The sequence below is a fragment of the Poromitra crassiceps genome (assembly GCF_964638095.1).
Source record: "Poromitra crassiceps genome assembly, chromosome: 14".
In the NCBI taxonomy this organism is placed as follows: Eukaryota; Metazoa; Chordata; class Actinopteri; order Beryciformes; family Melamphaidae; genus Poromitra; species Poromitra crassiceps.
Genome location: NC_139633.1, coordinates 39,786,754 through 39,808,278, shown reverse-complemented (window position 1 = coordinate 39,808,278; position 21,525 = coordinate 39,786,754). Strand labels below are relative to the sequence as shown.

At 43.2% G+C, this 21,525-nt stretch overlaps 1 protein-coding gene across 1 annotated transcript; it reads right to left on the bottom strand.

Annotated features, from left to right (window-relative positions):
- Positions 1-9,768: 9,768 nt before the first annotated feature.
- On the bottom strand, positions 9,769-18,299 carry LOC310789192 (extracellular calcium-sensing receptor-like; the record flags this gene model as incomplete). The annotated part of the gene is made up of 6 exons (XM_083650779.1): positions 9,769-10,682; positions 13,599-13,722; positions 14,590-14,730; positions 17,127-17,354; positions 17,743-17,864; positions 18,077-18,299. 6 exons carry the CDS (start codon positions 18,297-18,299, stop codon positions 9,769-9,771), a joined length of 1,752 nt encoding a protein of 583 aa, XP_083506905.1.
- Between the last annotated feature and the right edge of the window lie 3,226 nt (positions 18,300-21,525).

Below are 21,525 nucleotides of genomic sequence, written 5' to 3'. Positions count from 1 at the left end.
GTGTGAGTGTGCCCTCAGTCTGGATTTGAGTGTGTTTGCTCGTGTGACGCTTTCATAGACAGGTTAGGATCGCATCGCACTTCATAATGAGACATACTGCCTGGTTTTGAGCTGCCCGTGAGAACAATGAATGAACAACTAAGAGTCTGCCTGCTCCGGATTAAAACAAAATCTTTGTTTTTGCGGTCTACTCGAGCACGCCATGTGAAATTACTTATATCTCTCGCATATCTCCGAGTCTCTCGTCTCTACTTCGTCCATGTGTCACTGACACTCTCTCACCTGCAGCACTGGAACCGACTGGAACAGGCAATATCGAATCGGATATTTGATTGGCTGAGTAGCATCACGTGTGATGATTTACAGCGCATGCATTGGTCTGTGAGCTTCCTGGCAGATAAACCAGTACCGTAAAGGGTAGAAAAGCATGTGCCGGTTAAAAAAGAAAAGCTCCGTGAAATGTAACAATTCTCAATGATTTATAGGTTAGGCTGGGTTCACACCAGCGACCCAAGCCTTGCCTATGCCTTGCCTTTAACCAGGCTTTTAAATAGGCGTCCGTTTTTGGCAACAAGGCTGTGTACACGGGGCGCCTCAGCGTGAACCCTGCGTGTACCCACGCCTTGCCTGTGCCTTGCCGATTTTATCGTTTAGGCGTGAGTTCTATTTTCAAGCCGACTAGGCGCGTGCAGGCAGGCTTCTTCTGTCAAGCTTCTTCTGTCAAGCCATGAAAGAAAAACGCGACAATATCCGTGGGAAATGGCAAAGTCAACTGAATTTCAAAATAAAATGGAGTTACTACAACCGTGTTGAGCAGAGAGAGAGAGAGAGAGAGAGATTGACGGGTGGCTATCACGTGGGGCTTTCTCCCTTTTTTTGCAAACAAATCTTCATGAGAGAGAATAGCGACCGAAGAAGCAAGATGGACAATGTTGTTGTGCCAGCACATATTCTTGCAAGATCACCTCTCTAAAATGTCTCACTATAGTCAGACCTGGTTATACATATCCAGCATCAATAGAACATTAAATATATCAGATTTATTTTACCTAGGCTACCCATGACAATTCTGGACAACACGTGAAAAAATACAGTCGGGAGAGAGGAGAGGCGCTTGAGACTCGGCTCCAGGTTCGGCGTGCAAAAGGCATGCGGTGTGATCGCAAAAGCGTGTAACAGGTTCACGCCCAGCTCGGCGTAGGCGTGGGTTGAGGCAAGGCAAGGCGTAGGTTGTCTGTGTGAACTAAGCGTTATAGGGCTCGGTCCGGATAGGACGGCGTCTGGGTCCGGATGCGGACCGGAGTCCGGACTTTGAGGATCGCTGATGTAACCTGACATGTAACATGTTTGTTTACCTGGCCACAGCGCTAGTGTCTGATATTCTTACTACACAGCGGCATCGCCATTATACCTGGCTGAGAACGCGCAAAGTTATTACCAGACCAGAATTTAAAAAACAAAAAACAAAAAAAAACATTATTATTATTATTATTATTATTATGCTATCGATAATCGATAATTGATCGTTTATTTTCCCGAATTTCGATTATGGAAATTGATTCAAAATGAACATCCCTACTACAGTGACAATAAAAGGAATCTCAGGTATCAAAAGTGCACTTACATTAATTCATAATTTTATAAAACAAAATGTAAATTGTGTAAATGTAATTAAAGTATCAGGAACTGTAGATACAGAGTAACTTTATAAACAAAATATAAGCATTAGATAATGTGCTTAGTCACAGAACCATAGTTAGTACTGTAACTATAAACAAAACAGAGGCATCAATGTGCTTAATCACTCCTTGTACCACCACAACAAGAGGAAATACACCAAAAATTAGCCTCAAACAATCACCACAAACAGTGACAGCTATACCAACATTAGCATGCTAGCTAGCTAGCACATTAGCACAACACACACATGTATCAGACAGAAACTAACTTAAAACTCTAAACGTACCTGGTAGGCTGCTTGTTACTAAAGGGGATAAAACGTCTTGCTTCTAGGTCCTCCTTCCTCTAGGCTGCAGGTTCGGAGTTTAATCTTTTATTTGCTTTCTTTGGTGAGCTCTTGGCTCCGTGGCGCTCAGTTTGCAATGTGGTGTGTGTGTGCTACCGTTAATCTCGTAGTCTAGAGGCGGAACTAATCTGACGCACCCGTGTTTATCGGACAATTGAGAACGTAACACACACACAGACCACATTGCAAGCTGAGCGCCACGGAGCCAAGAGCTCACCAAAGAAAACAAATAAAAGATTAAACTCTGAACCTGCAGCCTAGAGGAAGGATGACCTAGAAGCAAGACATTTTATACCCTTTAGTAACAAGCAGCCTACCAGGTACGTTTAGAGTTTTAAATTCGTTTCTGTTTGATACATGTGTTCTGTGTTGTGCTAATGTGCTAGCTAGCATGCTAATGTTGGTATAGCTGTCACTGGTTGTGGTGATTGTTTGAGGCTAATTTTTGGCGTACTTCCTCTTGTTGTGGTGGTACAAGGAGTGATTAAGCACATTGCTAGCTAATGCATCTGTTTTGTTTATATGATTTACTAGTTACAGTAACTATGGTTCTGTGACTAAGCACATTATCTAATGCGTATATTTTGTTTATAAAGTTACTCTGTATCTGCAGTTCCTGATACTTGAATTACATTTACACAATTTACATTTTGTTTGATTAAATTATGAATTAATGTAACTGCACTTTTGATACCTGAAAGTATAGATCCACACATTGTTGTACAACTAAAATGAGATTCAAATGTAAGTTATATGTAGGTTTACTGCAATAATACATTCCTTTTATTGTCACTGTAGTAGGGATGTTCATTTTGAATCAATTTCCATAATCGAAATTCGGGAAAATAAACGATTGATTATCGATAGCGTAATAATAATAATAATGTTTTTTTTTTTTTTTTTTTAATCTAGTCTGTTGCGCGTTCTCAGCCAGGTATAATGGCGTTGCCACTGTGTAGTAAGAATATCAGACACTAGCGCTGTGGCCAGGTAAACAAACATGTTACATGATGTAAGGCAATCGGCGTCTTCCAGCTTAGCTGACCGCACAAGAGTCAAATCAACAGGCCTGAGCTCGGCGCGTCCTTACGTCATGAGTGCGCCTGCGGTAACGTTGACAACCACAGTCACACAGCCTTAAGCTTCTGGCATACTCTTAGCGCACGCGCTGGAGGCGGGGCTCCGAGGAGGGCGCGCGCACTCTGCGCGGGCCAAAACAGAACATACTCAGTGCTCAGCTCGCTCCTCCAGGCAGTCTGAATGAAATTGAATGTAACGTTCCCAATTCTATGTATTCAATTCTAAAAAAGGACCCTCAACATTTGGGAAGGCTAAGCCACACAACTAGTTCGTTATAATCGAACGCCATGCTTCAAAGGCAACTTTACGACGCTGAGGACTCAATCACAGCAGATATCCGCTTATAGCCTACCACGGAGATCTCACAGGCACAGGCAGCAAAACCCGACGCGCTGATAGAAAAATCTCCATGGACGCGCCGCGCTGCGCTCAGGCCTCGCCCCCCGACACGCCCCGTGCGATGACGTCATAATCGCCGTGCGCCCTATGCGCTTGGCTGGGCGCGAAGAGTATGCCACAAGCTTTAAGCTTCTGGCATACTCTTCGCGCACGCGCTGGAGGCGGGGCTCCGAGGAGGGGGCGCGCACTCTGCGCGGGCCAAAACAGAACATACTCAGCTCGCTCCTCCAGGCAGTCTGAATGAAATTGAATGTAACGTTCCAAATTCTATGTATTAAATTCTAAAAAACGACCCTCAACATTTGGGAAGGCTAAGCCACACAACTAGTTTGTTATAATCGAACGCCATGCTTCAAAGGCAACTTTACGACGCTGAGGACTCAATCACAGCAGATATCCGCTGATAGCCTACCACGGAGATCTCACAGGCACAGGCAGCAAAACCCGACGCGCTGATAGAAAAATCTCCATGGACGCGCCGCGCTGCGCTCAGGCCTCGCCCCCCGACACGCCCCGTGCGATGACGTCATAATCGCCGTGTGCCCTATGCGCTTGGCTGGGCGCGAAGAGTATGCCACAAGCTTTAAGCTTCTCGCATACACTTTTGTGCTTTTATGAAATGTTCCTTAAGTGATACATGTTTTCAGCTTTACAAGTGTCACAAAGAACATTAATAAATGGTTTATTACAGTTAAGTAATGCTTATTCAGCACTCTTACGCTTGTTGTTATTCAAGGGATGTTTTCAACTTTACAATAAGGGTCACACAGAGCATTAATAAATGGTTAATTACGGATAAGTAATGTTTTTCAGCACTTTAATAAGTTTATGAACTGTTAGTTAAGGCATATATGTTTTCAACTTTACAATAAGGGTCACAAAGAACATTAATAAATGCTTAATTACGGATAAGTAATGTTTTTTCAGCACTTTAATCTGTTAATGAAGTGTTAGTTAAGGCAGACATGTTTTCAACTTTACAATAAGGGTCACAAAGAGCATTAGTAAATGGTTAATTACAGATAAGTAATGTTTTTTCAGCACTTTAATGTGTTAATGAAGTGTTAGTTAAGGCATACATGTTTTCAACTTTACAATAAGGGTCACAAAGAGCATTAATAAATGGTTAATTACAGATAAGTAATGTTTATTCAGCACTTTAATGCATTAATGAAGTGTTAGTTAAGGCATACATGTTTTCAACTTTACAATAAGGGTCACAAAGAGCATTAATAAATGGTTAATTACAGATAAGTAATGTTTATTCAGCACTTTAATGCATTAATGAAGTGTTAGTTAAGGCATACATGTTTTCAACTTTACAATAAGGGTCACAAAGAGCATTAATAAATGGTTAATTACAGATAAGTAATGTTTATTCAGCACATTAATGCATTAATGAAGTGTTAGTTAAGGCATACATGTTTTCAACTTTACAATAAGGGTCACAAAGAGCATTAATACATGGTTTATTACAGGTAAGTAATGCTTATTAGGCACACTCAAGCTTTTATTAAGTGTTACTTAAGGGATATATGTTTGCAACTTTACAATAAGGGTCGCAAACAGCATTAATATATGGTTAATTACAGTTAAGTAATGCTTATAGAACATGCATATAAATTAGGGCCACATGAAGAAACGGAACCAGCAAACCTCAAATTAACGTTAATTAAGGGTTAATGGATGCTTATTAAGCACTACTAGTCATGTTAATTATGGTGTGTTAATTAATGCTTATTAAGCATTAACCAACCCTTACTTAATGCACATTAGTTAATGTTAATTAAGGGTTAATTAAGGCTTACTAAGCTTTACTAACCCTGTTAATTCATGTTAATTCATGCTTATTAAGCATTAACTAAGCATTAATTAACCCTTAATTAATGTACCCTTATTGTAAAGTGTTACCCAATGTCTTTTAGTAGTTGAACTTCCTCTTCCTGCTGTTCTTTGTCCTGTTCATCTGGTACTTTGCTTGATTGTACTTGGTGCATGGTTACATTTTCACCTGTAGCTCTCTCCATCTGCATTTCAGATATCTGGTCATTGAGACGAAGTAGCTCTGCCATGCCCTTGTCCTCAAGCTGATCTAGTTCTTCTCTCTGCAAGTGGTTGCTTATCAGTGAAATTAGTGATGTCCTATTCTTTCCGGTCACCTTCTCCAACTCTGGACCAGCGATTGTAAGGAAGTCACACAGTTCTACTAGTTTGTCCTTTGGCAGTGTGCATAATGCTCCTATTACTTCCAACTGTAGTGTCTCTAACTCAGATGACTCCATTTTCTTTGCAGCGACAGGGGCAGTAATAGACAGTAACAGTGGTAGCTTCCAGCTATGGGTAGAGTAACAGCTCTCTTGGTACTTTGAGTTGACCTCAGATTACTTGCACTCTGACACTCGGAACTCCACGTCGCTGATTTACCACTCGATGTCGCCTGCCTGGGTAAGTTGAGGGGCTGAATGACGGCTGGACACGTCTACTGCTGGTAGAAGTTGTCCCTCGTCGCACTCAATCCCAGCGGTGCCTCCAAAATGTTGCGCCCCCCTGTATAGGGGGAGGATAGTTAAATATATGTGAAAACAAAACACAGGACACGCTGCTACTGGTCTGCTCTTGGTACGTCTGTGTAATGAGTGAGAAAGCAGGCAGCGTGTTCCCCCTACAGGCGTTTCCTGGTAAGGCAAGGCAAGTATAATCGAACATCTATTCATCCATTACCTCAGACCAAAATAATAGATAACAGTGTAACTGAAAATACCCACATGAAAATAATAATGCACCTTGTTGTACATGTTCACAACTCTTTCTTTAACCCAATTGCATGCAACGTGCAACTTATGTTAGAGCTTGAAATTAAATAAACAAAACAGATGACTCTTTTTCTTATGTCCACTACATATGTGTGTAATGTGCTTCCTTTTGGTATGAAGAACGCTCCTGCTACATTCCAGCCACTCATGAATGCCATTACTAATGGGTTGAGCTCTGTAGTCACCTATATCGACGATGTAGTCGTGCACAGTAGTTCATGGGAGGAGCACCTTGTATCTTTGAGGCAACTCTTTGAAAGGTTACGAGAGGCGGGTCTTGTTGTCAATTTGCCAAAGTGTGAATTTGGGAAGGGGCAAGTTACTTATCTCGGACATCTTGGGTCAGGGAAAGGTGATGCCTCGTCGGGCTAAGGTTGAGGCCATCCTTGATCTTCCCCAACCTCAGAGTAGACGAGCCATACTTAGAGTATTGGGCATGTGTGGACTCTATAGGAGATTTGTTCCTAACTTTGCTGCAGTCACTGAACCCTTGACTAATCTTCTTAGGAAAGACATCAAGTTTGTATGGACAGAAGCCTGTGAGCGTGCATTTGGAGGTGTGAAATCTATACTGGCATGTGAACCTGTGTTGCTTGCGCCAAACTTTAAAATACCTTTTAAACTTGCAGTGGATGCCTGTGACATTGGCGTGGGGGCCGTACTCTTACAAGCTGATGCAGATGGACTAGAAAGACCAGTGGCATATTTCTCAAAGAAGCTAAACAAACATCAGAAGGCTTATTCAACTATTGAGAAGGAAGCTCTGGGTCTTGTCTTGGCCGTTGAGCATTTTGAAGTGTATGTGTCTCATTCAGGTCGAGAGGTTGTTGTGTACACAGACCACAATCCTCTGTCTTTCCTAGCCAAGTTTAAAACATCAAACCAGAGAGTGTTCCGATGGGCACTGGCTTTGCAGCCGTACACGTTGGTTATACAGTACCTGGCAGGAAAAGATAACGTCTTGGCAGATGCCCTGTCTCGTATGCCAGTAGGGGAGCCTAGCTGAGCATTCCTTCTTCCAGTTTTGGTTTAGTTTGTACACTCACCTAGTGTTTTCCTTCCTGAGAGGAAGAGGATAATTTTGATATCTCTGATTTGATTTATGCAGCAGATATTACAAAATTGTATAGATAAGTTTACGTATAAATAAAAGAGGAGATGAAAGGAGGAAAATATACAAAAAAATCTATAAAATATGGTGTGGGTGTTACTTATTTTCTATATGTTTTCTTTTATGGGGTGAGACATGTTACGATATGGTATTTATTATGCGGGAGATGTGGTTCCGTTATGATTAGGTGTATTTTGGATAGAGTAGCGTGGTGAGAGGGATAGACTGACGTCACACAAAAGGGGTGGAGTGTTGTTTGATTAAGCCCCAATAGGTTGCAGCTGGAGGGCAGCACTCTGTAGCGTTTGGAGTTGTGAACGCACACCACGACGAGGGAGGACGCGGACGCGGACCCTTGAAACAACAGAGACTCTTTTTCCACCTCACACACACAGACCACTGGTGATGCACCTTTCCCCAAACCCCTGAACGTCCATACTGACAGCGGGCTGGCCAAGTTGACCAGATGACGCAGCTAGAGAGGGCTAGTCTGGATCAAGCACGGGCTGGTCGCTGAGACAACAACACCAACAAGCCTTGGGTGAGCCAAACATACATAACACCCCTTAGATATAATTACATTCACCCAGGTAGTCATACTTTCACGTCAAAACCACACGTAGGGAAGCGCCAGTTTACGGGCTGATTAACCTTAGTGGGGAAACTAGGACTTAGTACGAGCTAGATTAGTTAGCAGCGTAACACATGACAGTAGGATTCAGTGATCCACAGTATCAAAGGCGGAGGTAAGGTCTAAGAGCACCAAAATGGCGGGACTGCCAGAGTCAGCGACTAAAAACAGGTGATTAAGGACTCTCAAGAGGGCTGTTTCAGTGCTATGGCGCTGTTTGAAGACAGACTGAAATTTCTCATGGATGTCATGCATGGCTAGAAAATATTGCAGCTGGCCATAAACTGCTCGCTCCAGGACTTTGGACAGAAAAGGTAGTTGAGAAATGGGCCTGAAGTTAGAAAGAATAAAAGGGTCGAGATTTACTTTTTTTATATCAGTGTCAAGCTGGCCTGTCTAGTTGCATAACATATCATTTGTAAATAAAATAGTAGTGGACCCAGGCAACTCCCGTGGTGCCATGGCACGAGTCCGATACCTCACGAGTCCGACACCTCACGAGTCCGAAAAAAGAGGCTAACTTCCCCCAGACCCTAACCCAAAACCTAACCTCTCCCACCCCCACCCCTAAACCTAACCTCCCCCAGACCCTAACCCAAAACCTAACCTCTCCCACCCCCACGCCTAAACCTAACCTCCCCCAGACCCTAACCCAAAACCATGAGGTGTCGGACTCGTGAGGTATCGGACTCGTGAGGTATCGGACTAGGGGGCAGTCCCCACTCCCGTGAGGGACCCCACAGTCCAGCCCCTGACTGCTCAATAAAGGACCATTGAAATATACCCACTGCGCCATAGATGATAGATAGCTCCTGCTGAGTGTTTAAAACCATCTCTAAATAGTTAGGAAATTAAAATCACATCAAATGCAGCACTGAAGTCTAGCATCACTGCACCCACAATCATCGAGTTGTCAATTGATTCCAGCTATCTCACATAGCAGTGCAGGTGGAATGACCAGCGCTATAAGCATGTTACTGTAGTAGTTAAACCGTTTGCAGAAAAATAAGTTTGGATTTGTTCAAACACATTTTTTTCTAATAATTTGCTAAGTACAGGCAACATGCTGTTGGGACTTCAGAAAGTTGATTTTGTGTCTTTGGGAAATGGAATAATATTTCCCTCTTTCCATAATTCTGGACACATACTACTCAGACATCTATTGAAAATATGACAGATTGGCTTGGAAATGTGTGCAGCAGATATTCTTAGAAGAGAGAATAAGCCAGCACAATAAATGTCCTTTCACAGTTTTAATCCATCATCTGGGCAGTAGCAACAATGGAGGTTTTAGCCCTTTCAGGACTTCTTCAGCGTTGTGCTGTATAAGGCTGGAATGACAGCTATATACAACCATACCGGAAGTACATTCAATTATTCAATAAAGCATTTTACAAAAACACCAAAAACAAGAAGAATACATTTGTAAAGAAACACTGTTACACAAATGTTCCGTTTACAAGTTACACACATCATAGAAGACTCCATCAATAAACAATAACAAATATGTGTAGTATACAGACAGAGATGGGGGAAAAGTCATTGGGTTTGCAAGAGCTAGTTTGCCTGTCTGAGAAATGAACCTAAACAACTTGTTTTAATATAAACACATTTCATTCATCAATGCAATAGGGCCTATTGCATTAATGAATGAAAAGTGTTTTTATTGAAAGAAGTTCTTGCCATCCTACTATTTTATATTCACTTGTCATGATGATTTTGATGGCATTTTACCCATCATGTTCTTTTTTGTATTCTTTTCTGGCTTCAATAAGATTATGTAACATTTTGGAATAAAAATACAGATTAGCAGTGCAAAACTGGAGGCCAGAATAGCAAATATCTCCACAGCAACACTGAACTTCCCTGGAGAGCTGACATACGCAGGGATAAAGGTGATCCAGACCGCACAGAATATCAGCATGCTGAAAGTGATGAATTTGGCTTCATTGAAATTATCAGGCAGGTTCCGAGCCAAAAAAGCTAGAAAGAAACATAACATAGCCAGGACTCCTATATACCCCAACACAGACCAGAAGCCTACAGCTGAGCCTAATGCACACTCTAAGATGATTTTGTCTTTAAAGTGTTTAAAATTCTGGAAAGGAAAAGGAGGAGAGATAGTTAGCCAAAGTATGCAAATCAGGGCCTGTATGAGAGTGAAAGCCAGAACACTGAGTCTCTGCTGAGCAGGGCCAAACCATTTCATGATATTACTCCCTGGAAGTGTAGCCCTGAAGGCCAGTAACACCACTATAGTTTTCCCCAGAACACAAGACATGCAGAGGACAAAGGTGATCCCAAATGCTGTGTGTCGCAGCATGCAGGACCACTCAGAGGGCTGGCCGATGAAGGTCAGAGAACACAGGAAACACAGGGACAGGGAGAAGAGCAGCAGGAAGCTCAGCTCAGAGTTGTTGGCCTTGACTATGGGGCTGTTCCTGTGTCTGAAGAAGATGAAAGCCACCATAGCAGTCATGCAAGTTCCTAACAGGGCCGCCGCCGTGAGCAGTGCCCCCATAATCTCTTCATATGATAGAAACTCTGTGTCCTTCTTTTCACAGTCATCTCTTTTCTCGTTTGACCAGAATTCAGGATGGCATCGCTCACAGGTGATGGAATCTACAAGTTAAAATCAAAACAGATATTAGATTTCCTGACTAGCTCCCTTATTTTCCCACGGCGGTGGCAGCAGGACAGGCCAGGGTCAGAAGATGCCAAAGTCAGGACACTCACTCAGTCACTCATACACATTTAGGGAAGGGGGCGGGGCTAGGGAATAGGAGCAGTAGCGAGGGATATGTAGGTGTCGAGTCGGGGGTTTGACTGGTGGGTAGGGGGAGTGGATGGGGGGTGTGGGTGGTGGGAGGAGGCATGGTCAGGAAACAGGGTGGGACTAGGGAAGAGGGGCCGTAGCTAGAGATAGGAAGGTCGTAGAGTCGGGATTCTAGGGGTGGGTAGGGGTTGTGGGAAGGGGTTTGGGTGGTGGGAGGGGTTGGGCAGCAAGGAAGGGGGTGGGGCTATGAAAAAAACGGCCGGAGCTAGGGATAAACTAGAACGACTGCACCGCAGATATATGAGCAGTCGACATCCATGTGTCCATTGTCCATTTCCATTTCATTGAATTTTTTTCATTTATTCAACCAAAAAGTTGCAAAATCTTTAAAATCTGTGTGTTCATAAATTCAATCTAAACATTTGATCTCCGATCTGGAGAGACCGTCACAGACATTACTACAACAATCTAACCGATAAAATATGATGCAATACTATTTATTAACTCATTGAGTGCCAATGACGTCTAAAGACGTCAATTCAAATAGTAACGTAGAGTGCCATTGACGTCTAAAGACGTCAATTGCGTTTTTTGTCGGTGGGACGTGGATCAAAGCCTGATGCATCTCCTGTAAAAGTATGGGGGATTTTGAAGGTGTATAAGCTATTTTACGGACCCAATAGGTGGCGACAGTGCTCTCCGGATTAGAGAAAGATGAGAAAAAAGAGTAGAAGAAGCCGTGGGGAAACGGAAACCGATGCATGCTGTAACGTTAGCTGTGAACAGCAGCCAATCTGCTCCCACAATTGAGCCCCTCCGTCTCCGCTGCGATAGCCCCTCCACATGATTAGTTGCCAGAAAAGGAGCACCCGACACCAGCGTCTTTCTGAAAAGCCAAATCATTCTCAGCTGGAAGCGCTGGGAGCCGGCGCACAGAAACGGCGGAGCGCTGTGAAAATATACGCTGGGTGCAGCGCACTTTGAAACGTGCAGCAGAAAATTCGTGCAGCAGAGAGCCACCAGAGACACTCCCACGGAGGAGTTTGCAGTTGAGGGGGGTGGGGCACGCAGGGCACCATACAACACCGACCCAGACAGCAGGCTCGATGGACAGATTGGCAAACACAAGCTGGAATACCTGATGCCCACCAGCAGTATATCAAGACCAGCAAGAAGGTGTAGGGTCTGCGCACGCAGGGGCCAGCGCTGCTGGTTGCAGCTAAAAAATATTATTTTGCCATCAAAATTCCTTTGTTTTTGCTCTTTTATTGAAGGAAATTACTCTTCAGATATTTGAGGTGTCACTACATCAGAAAATATTAGCTTCAGAGTCAGTGATGTGCTTGAAATGCTTCATTTCACAAAAGGCTCATTATCTCAGGTTCTAGTTTGAAACATCTGTTTTTGGTGAAACCAACCTATCTTCTACTGCTGATAACTAAAGAACGGAAAATGATATAAATAAACTTTTTTTTGCTGATGATACAAGAGAGTCTCATCGTTCTTTGGGCGTGTTCGGTGTTTACATAGTAATATCACACAATATTCTGTGGGTCTTGAGAAATCACTGAAAACGCTCTGAAAGGGCTGGCACTGGGAGCGTCCGTTTTCCAGAAATGGCTGGCAGCCAATGAGTTAAAATATCCAGCATTATGTAAGGACTAAATGCTGCTATCACTGCCGATACCAACATTCAATCAGGAAATTGTAGAAAATAAAGCAAGACAGATGTTGGCTGCTCTGGGCAGCCAACGAATGTTGAAAATATATCAGCCAAATGTTTTATATATCAGTCAAATGTTTTATTGCAAATTCAAACCAAGTTAAGTGAGATAAAATGTGTAAGATAATGTTTATGCCTAGTGTTACGGATCGTTAGGTGAGAGTACGCAGTAGAATAGCGTGAACCTCCCACGTGCTATGTCCTACCGGTGAAGCTTCCTCTGTCAGGTGAAAAGAAGCGGCTGGCTAACTGCCCATGTCTCGGAGGAAGCATGGAGCCAGTTTCGGCTCTCCCCAGATCGGCAGAGGGTGGAGTAGCAACCAGGATAAAGAAATTACGTTAGCACTAATGGGGGATAAAAATGGGATAAAAAATCGGGGGGGGGGGGGGGACAGCCCTAGGTCACAGTGACCTTTATCTTTAACCTTTGACCACCAAAATCTAATCAGTTCATTCTTGAGTCCAAGTGGACGTTTGAGACAAATGTGATCAAATTCAGTCAAGGAGTTCCTGAGATATCGCATTAACGAGCTAGAAAAGGCATCCGCGAGGTCACAGTGACCTTTAAATTTGACCTTTGACCACCAAAATGTAATCACTTCATCCTTGAGTCCAAGTGGACGTTTCAGCCAAATTTGACACAATTCCATAAAGGCGTTCCTGAGATATTGCGTTAACGAACATCGGACGGACATACATTACGTATATACCGAAACCCGAAACCATAACCCGAAACCATAATGCCTCCGGCTCGCCGGCGGAGGCATAAAAATGTATGATGCATGTTAGTTATTCATTATCTACAACTAATGTCCATGGTGTTTACATCATAATCACATAATGCAACTCAGCCATTTTCTATGAATCAGAACAAGACTTCACAGTACTCCCAAATTTGATATTCAAGTGCACTGATGATGAACTTCTTTATTACTATAATTGTATTGTATATAAACATATAAATACTGGTATTATATTTGAATATTTATTTGATTGCTGATATTGAATTTACTTGATCCATTAAATAATACTAGAGTACCTGTGGTGTTGCTGACTTCTCCCTCTGCACATGGTATACAGTCATAGCAGCAGACTGGCTTTCCTTTCTGGAGGACCTTACGGGTTCCTGGGGGACAGCTCTCACTGCACACTGACACAGGCACCTGCATGAACAAAAAAGCAGTATGAGATACACTTTGATATGCTGTTGTCTTTACAGGTCACCATTTGGAATTCTGATGAAATTGACATTACGATACAATAATCCCATTCCATGAGTGATCATACAGTATTAAAGAACTACATTTTTTACACCCTGGTCCTTATTTCCAGCTTTAAATATGATGTTTAAGTCACCCTGACAACTTCGGTTTGATTAGCAGCAGCAGAAACAATAATCAGTTTGATCTGCAACCTGAAAACGAGGAAAATGGGGCATCTGAAATTATTGTATTCATGTCTAGTCAAAAGCTTATTCATTATGTTTATTATATAATAGAGAGAACATGAATTAGTGATGTAACGTACCCCCATGCTGCCGACAGCCTGCTCTGTTTGCTGTCCATCACATACAGTAGATAGCACCTCCCGCTTTATCTCCCTCTGCTATTTGTAATCCATATGGCCTTATTCCATACGAGCGGCAATTGAATTGAAATGAATCGTCCATAATCTTGAAATCAGATCATATCTATAGGCTATGCTAGGCTGGCTGCTACACAACAGACTGAGTCAACTCTGACCTGCCCCAGATGTGCTTCAGAAGAAGAAGAGAAGCGCTTCTGTTTGGTAACAGAAGAAGAAGAGAAAATCACAGATGAAGAAGAGAAGCACTGATTATCATTTCTGCTGATGCAAATCAAAGTTGTCAGGGTGACTTTAAGATCATATTTAAAGCTGGAAATAAGGTCCAGGGTGTAAGAAAAACAGAATTCTCCTTTAACCTGTTCTGAGTTATGTGCCCAAATTAAGGACTTAGTGTGCAGATTTAGTTGTTTTTCTGCAGGTAAAGATGCGTCGTAAAGACCAACGGTCACAAACTCCACACTGCCATTTTCGTCCGGCTGCCAGTTTATAATGTCATACTTTGCTGCTGGGTCTCCATTCTCATCAAAGTAAACGTTCTCCCCCTCCTTTGTCTTGAACTGAACCTTTTTTATGTGCTGCAAAATCTAAGCAGATAGATATCACTTTACTTATTCCATTAAAGGCCCAATCCGTCAAAACTCACTATTACTGACGCCGGTGGCCGTTAGTGTAACTGCAGGCAGCGTGTGAACGAGCTGAGGCGCGGGCACCATACTCGCACGCGCACAAGCAGTTGCCTGGCAACAGCAGAGCTGTTCGTTGCTTTGTAACGTTAACTCATAAAAGTCACTTGAAAACGGCAACCTGGACAATTTATCGGTCAGATCAGCCTCGAGATGCCCAGGAAGGATTCTGGATGAATTAGGGGACGTTATTGTGGCATGTTTGGTCGTGTTTTGGCTTGCGTTTAACTTGCGTTGGCTGCGGGCAAGTCGATACTCATGTTAGCAAAAGCCAGGAAATAGCCTGCTCCCCCTGTATGTCCGGTAATGCCTGGAGTTGACCAAACTGAACAATCAAACAATGTTTCATAAGCATAACAGTAACGTTAGGTATATTTAGGACTGTTAAATTCATTATCCACACAAGACGGTAACGTTATTAGTGGGGCTGGTGGTAATTTCTATAAATGTAAATTAATATTAGTTAGCCGCGATTAGCATCAAGCTGACGTTACTAGTATGTGCAGTCCCACTGCAGTCAGAGCCTGCTGGCTGCGGGAAGTGGACACTCATGTTAGCACAAGCCAGGAAATAGCCTGCTCCCCTGTATGTACGGTACCGTCAAACAATGTACCGTAAGCATAACAGATAGGCTAACGTTAGGCATATTTCCGATTGTTAGATTCATTATCAACACAAGACAGTAACGTTATTAGTGGGGCTGGTGGTAATTTCTATAAATATAGCTAAATCTATTAGTTAGCCGCGTATAGCATCAAGCTAACGACTCACCACCGCAGCTAATGCAGTCAAACAATAATGTTCCATGACCATAAGCATAACGGTAGTAATGTTAGGGTTGCATTACTTCACACAAGACGGTAATGTTAGCAGAGTTTCTGACCAGGTGGTCAGATACTTGTACTACGGAGTGACAGTAAAAATCTTGAATCTTGAAAATCCATTAGCAAGCAGCTAACGTTATCTGGTCAAAACCACATTACAGTAGCTACAAGCAGCAAGTTCCCTTCATGAACCGAAAACACAGTCCTGACTCTAGTTTCCCCCCGATGTCGGTCACATTGCTGCTGTCTGGCCAGACGGGCTTCATTAGATAAATATTTATTTATTTAGTCTGGACTTTTTCTGGAGTCTGTGTTTGTTGTTTCCTTTAGCTAGCAGCTAGCGTCGAGCGTAACGTTAAAAGCTACTTCAGCCATTTCCTGTTAGCGTCTAGGACAAGAGACAAGCTCGACGTGAACGCACGAGACGTCACATCCTCTAGCTGTGGCGGGAGATGCTATCCACTTCGAAACTGCGGTTTTCCATGTATCTTCTGAACGGCTGGTCGGAGAGAAACGCCCCTGGTTGCCATTTTTAAGTTACGTCAAGGCGCATTCACTCAGTGCCAATAATAAACACTTTGTGCACATTTATTTCTCGCCAGAACCAACGGAATGGGCCTTTAAATGTAAACGACCTTGTATTAGCTCTGCAGAATGATGGACATGCAAGAATATAGTAAACAATACTGTAAAAAAAAAGCAGAAGAGAAGAAAATCGTTTACTGAGAAGTACTTTACTTATTCCATTAAATGTAAAGCACCTCGTATTAGCTCTGCAGAATGATGGACATGCAATAATTTATTAAACAATACCATTAAAAATAAAAATAAAAGCAAAAAAAATGAGAAAATCTGGTCATGTGAAGCACATACTGTTGAACTATCATTCAGGATTGATCAACTCACCGTGAATGGATCTGGCTGTACCTTATTGCCACATATTTCTTTACAGTGAAGAATACTATGTAGAGCGTGAGCCACAGCATACACTGCTTTATAGACATTGTTAAATAAGGGCATGTATGACATATCAGTGAAACTGTTTTGCTGCACAGACAGATCTTCAGACCCTGTACAGTATCTCTGATTCCCTCCTGAGCCCTTCGTCTGCTTGAACCTACAATCAAACATTGTCTCCCAGAATTCTGTGAACAATTCATGACTATATGAATTGAGTGACTTTACATCCAAAATGAACTCTCTCATGCCTGTGACATGGGCCTTGGGGATGGACAGCCCTATAGCACCATCCAGGATGTGGTGTCCATTCAGAGTTACAATGTTGGGATCAACAATCCAGGACTCAGTGCCAACCCACTGGTACCCAGTCAGGTTGTGGGAGGCCATCTCATGTATTAATATTTCCAAATCAGCATAGTGGAGGAATGTAACAATCACCTGGGAAGTGGAAGCTTTGATAATGTCAATTATTATCTGTATTTTCTCTGGTGGATCTGTTCTAAAGAAAGATACAGAGTACTCTAGACAGATGCCCAGCTTTTGGGCCGTCTCTGTGAATATGGCCATGCCTTTGTTGCCATAATCATCACTGCTCCTAATTGCCCCGACCCAAGTCCAGCCAAAGTGCTTGACCAACTGGGCCAGACCTCTGCTCTGGTGGAAGTCACTGGGTATTGTTCTGAGGAAGGATGGGTACCGGACTTTGTCACTGAGACAAGCACAGGTGGCCCAGTGGCTGATCTAGGGAGTAGAAAGAAATTATAGATGAGGATGTAAATTCTAAAACAATATACACAGGAAAACAGAGCACATTAACAGGAATTGCCTTCAAACTGCCTTTACTGTGAGCAGTCAGACAAATTGAAGTATAATAATTACTGTATTATCAACAAAATAAAACAAAATAAATAGATCAAACTGTAGCCAAAGTGATGATTATACAAAGAAAATAAAAAGAACTACCCACCAGTGGGATATGAAAAGGTCCAATGACAGTGGATATAGCTGTGGAAGCAGAGGAGAAGCTCGGTCCTATAATGGCCTGAACTTGGGCTGATCTGGTGCAGGGTGCATTGGAGGCTGTGGTTATATCTTCATTACTATTAGCCAAGGCCAGTGCCACTCTTACTCCCCTTGCAATGGAGAAACATGAATCATAGATCTTGTAGCCCAGAAAGATGCCAGACAGCAAGTCTGTGCTGTTGTTAATCTCCTCAATGGCAAAGAGCATAGCCTGAGCAAACTGGAACCCTGGGAGATACAAACTTGACCGAGACAGTTATAAATAGTTATAGCCAGTATGCATACCTTGAAATGAAACATTAAAAGTGAAAACTATATGAAACATTTATTACAACTCACCATGATTAAAAAAAAAATCTATTTTGTAGATCTACCCAGCTCTTCTAATCTTCTATCTTACTTATGTCAAGCAGCTTGCTACAGTGTGATTTACCTTGTACACTGCAGTGGTGGTGGTCTGTACATGTAGGTGTCCTGTCTGTCTTTCCAGCTGGTGTGGAAATCAAAGATTCCCCCCAAAATAATGTCCCCATTCTTAGACAGTTGGGGGATCTCCGGCTCCCCTATCTGCCGACACACCGGCTCCTCAGCCACAGAGAGAGATGCCACCAGCAGCAGCTGCAGAAGGACCCAACCCTGCTTTGTCCACCTTTGGGTGGACATCATACTAAAGACCGTTATACAAGAGTGATGTGAATATACAGCACAAAATTGTGATGCAAATTTTGACCCACCTGTCAATCACAGCAACAGATGTGTACACTTCGGAAGTGAATTTCTGAAAAATCTACCCTTTCAGAAAAAATAAACGCTGCAATATCGCTGCAAATTAATCACACAAGAAAAAAAAGATTGTCTATAAGGCCCTTAAGAGACAAACTGCAGGGCAGCAGCAGATGCGCCCTAACAGGAGCAGAGCAGAACTTGCATCAGTATTTATAGATTAAAAGCATTAAAGCATGACACATAGTAATGAACAGTGATGTTCCATAGCTCCACAGGGAGGACAGGGCAGAGGAGGGAGGTGCAAAACTGGAAAGTTCTTAATGAGTTTTGGCTGTATCTTATGAGTAGTAGCCGATTCAGTCACATACAATTGTGGTGTTTTTGCATTCAATATTTGAATTTATAATTTATGATATATAATAATTTATAATCTTTGAATTTGAACATGTATATCTGATGTGCAGTAATTTAAGAAAATAATGGGGGATGAAGGAGCAGTAAAAGCCTAGAAAATTGTATTTTAAATAGGTTAACTGAAATGCCCAACTGTATCCCATATATTCAGTCTTGCAAGTCAGATAGCTGTCATAGGTGTAGCTGATTTGAGCATCCTACTACTAATTGTGGAGCTGTATGTGTTTATACAGCATGTCTGTCTGTCTGTCTGTCTGGAGTTGCAAGGCGCAAGGTTGCTCCAATTGCCTCCAAACTTTGCCAGGGGTCAGCTCAATGTTCCCAGGGCTCAATGTAAATGGCCTGCATTTATATAGCGCTTTTATCCAAAGCGCTTTACAATCAGTAGATAGTCTACATTCACCCATTCATACACCGATGGCGGCAGGCTGCCACGCAGGGTGCCTACACACCATCGGGAGCAAGGAGGGTTAAGTGTCTTGCTCAAGGACACAGCGGCGGCAGCTGGGAGGGAGCGGGGATCGAACCGCCAACCCTTGCATCATTGGCCAACCCGCTCTACCTCCTGAGCTAAAGCCGCCCCACCGGCTGTTTCCAGGGTTTATATGGCACACAATTGGAACATGAAAAATGGTTTAATATTCCCAGAGTTCAATGTTCCCAGGCATGCGCTGATTTTGTCTGTGTGTGTGTGTGTGTGTGTGTTCGGCGGGGGTTGCTGGACAAACTCACCATTTTAAATCTCCATGTCACTGTCTGGCTTAATATGATCATACGATTTATACAAAGCACTCTATGCAGCTATAGCAGCAACACATTACAAAATTGTAATAGTGTCATGTTACATGTATGCTTTTCTTTCCTTTCCTGTGTCTGAGCCTGTTTGTTTGTCTTGTTCTTGTTTTGTTACAAGAAAAACTGAAAAATAAAATATGGAAAATAATCATAATCATAATAATAATACATATTTTTGTCACTATTTCAGATGATCTTAGCTGGCACTCTTATAAAGAACCGCAGGAATGAGTCAGGATATACTTCTGGGTTTGTAAGAGGATAAATATATAAAAAATAAGGTCTGTGGTTAACAAAAGTTTATGGGAACGCAAATTTGGGTTCAGCAGGATAATCTTCACAAATGTGAATAACTTTCATGACTTTTGGAATATAAATGCATTTTCTTTTTAAGCAAGTTTTTTAGAAAACGCTTCAAAAGGAATAAAAGTGATTAACATTTGTGAAGATTATCCTGCTGAACCCAAATTATCATTTCCATAAACTTTTGTTAACCACTTTAAATTTTGTTAAATACTGGCCTTTGCGCGGCTCTTCCTTTATCGTCTGCCTCCCCTTCATCACTGGACTAGTCAATTCGCCGGACGCGTCTTACAGCTTCTTACTGCTGGCGCGATGAAATTAGACCACCACGACTTAACTCTGCATTCGACTTACTTATTTCTGGCCTTTCAACCGGCTGCTGCTGGTACCGTTGCTCTTCAGCGACTTACAGCTGGCGCTGAAACACTTCGGCTTACTTCAGCAACTTACGAATTCGGCCGACCGGGTTAGGGTCAGCGACTTGCTGCTGCGCCGGAACATCCTTCCGCGACTTACAGGAACTATCCCGCCATCCGGCTGCGCCCACGGTGACTTATGAAGTCGGCCGACTGGCTAAGGCTCAGCGATTTGCTGCTGCACTGGAAAATCCATCAGCATCTTACAGGACTTGCAGCTGTGCTGGAACACCCATCAGCGACTTACTTAACGCAATCCCACCAACCAGCAACGCTGGACTAGTCAATTCGCCGGACGCGTCTTACAGCTACTTCCTGCTAGCGCGATTAAATTTAGAACCACATTCACCGCACACGTCTTACAGCTTCTTACTGCTTGCGCGATGAACCACATTCACTGGACGCATCTTACAGCTTCTTACTGCTTGCGCGATGAAATTTAGAACCACGCGTCTTACCGCTTCTTACTGCTGGCACAAAGAAATTTAGAACCACGCGTCATACAGCTTCTTACTGTTGGTGCGATGCAATTTAGAACCACCCCGACTTAACTTTGCAATCGAATCAGGGAGCGACTTCCAGTGACTTACTGCTGCCGCTATACTTTCGGGGAGAGCCACCACCAAGGAGATGCTATGACATTGGGCAATCGGGAAAACTGCCGAATTTGCCATAATCACCAATTAAGGAAGGAGGGATCTTTGGGCCGCCAATATGGCCGCCTGCTCCGGGTGGATGTAGGCAGTGAAGGCTGTTGAAGACCAGCGGCCCATTTGTTGGAGGGAGGCGGAGGATGCCCCTTGCACTACGGCTGACGTAGCCCTGCCAATCCTGGAGTGACTGGAGTAGTCCTCCCGCGGGAGGTTGCATTTTTGGAGTGTCCGCTTGAAGTGCTGGATGAACCAGGATCTTGTCATATGATGATGGGGTGCGATGAGGAGCAGAGGGGCTAGTCCGAGGTCTGAACTTGTCATAACGTACCATGGAAGCAAAGGGGCAGAAGGGGGAATTATTGGGCCGTCAATATGGTGGCCTGCTACGGACAAATGTAGGCCGGGAAGGCTGATTGCACGGCGGCCAATGAAGCCTCGCCGATCCTGGAGTAGTTCTCCGCCGGGAGGTTACATTTCTGGAGCGTCCTTTTCTGGAGCGTCCACTTGATGTGATGGATGAAACAGAGGGGCTGAGGGTCCAGTCCGAGGGATGCTGCTGAGGAACAGAGGGGCCAGTCCGAG